General features: G+C 61.0%; 1 protein-coding gene across 1 annotated transcript in view; it reads left to right on the top strand.

Moving 5' to 3' along the window:
- LOC103611805 (zinc finger protein 850-like) overlaps nucleotides 1-487 on the top strand; it is a gene marked incomplete at its 5' end in the record, with an annotated part of 4,839 nt that overhangs the window by 838 nt on the left and 3,514 nt on the right. The window contains one exon of the mRNA XM_017728602.1: nucleotides 1-478. Coding sequence (XP_017584091.1) covers nucleotides 1-478 — 478 coding nt within the window. The remainder of the gene's footprint in view (nucleotides 479-487) is intronic.

Genomic DNA, 487 nt, shown 5'->3' with positions numbered 1-487 from the left:
GAGTGTGGGGAGTGTGGGAAGAGCTTCAGGCAGAGGTCCGGCCTGATCGTCCACCAGAGAATCCACACGGGGGAGAGGCCCTACGAGTGTCCCAAGTGTGGGAAGAGCTTCAGCAAGAGCGCCAGTCTGATCGTCCACCAGAGGATCCACACTGGGGAGAGGCCGTACGAGTGTGGGGAGTGTGGGAAGAGCTTCAGCCAGGGCTTCATCCTGATCAACCACCAGAGGATCCACACCGGGGAGAGGCCCTACGAGTGTGGGGTGTGTGGGAAGAGCTTCAGCTGCAGTTCCAACCTGACTGTCCACCAGAGGATCCACACCGGGGAGAGGCCCTACGAGTGTCCCCAGTGTGGGAAGAGGTTTCAGACCAGCTTTCGTCTCCTCCGGCACCAGCGCATCTACACGGATGAGAGGCCCTTCCGCTGCCCCGACTGCAGGAAGGGCTTCAAGGAAAACTCCACCCTCATCAAGCACCGGCGCACCCACA

This window comes from Corvus brachyrhynchos, unplaced genomic scaffold (genome assembly GCF_000691975.1).
Source record: "Corvus brachyrhynchos isolate BGI_N302 unplaced genomic scaffold, ASM69197v1 scaffold1223, whole genome shotgun sequence".
In the NCBI taxonomy this organism is placed as follows: domain Eukaryota; kingdom Metazoa; phylum Chordata; class Aves; order Passeriformes; family Corvidae; genus Corvus; species Corvus brachyrhynchos.
This window is presented reverse-complemented; position numbering and strand designations above follow the sequence as displayed.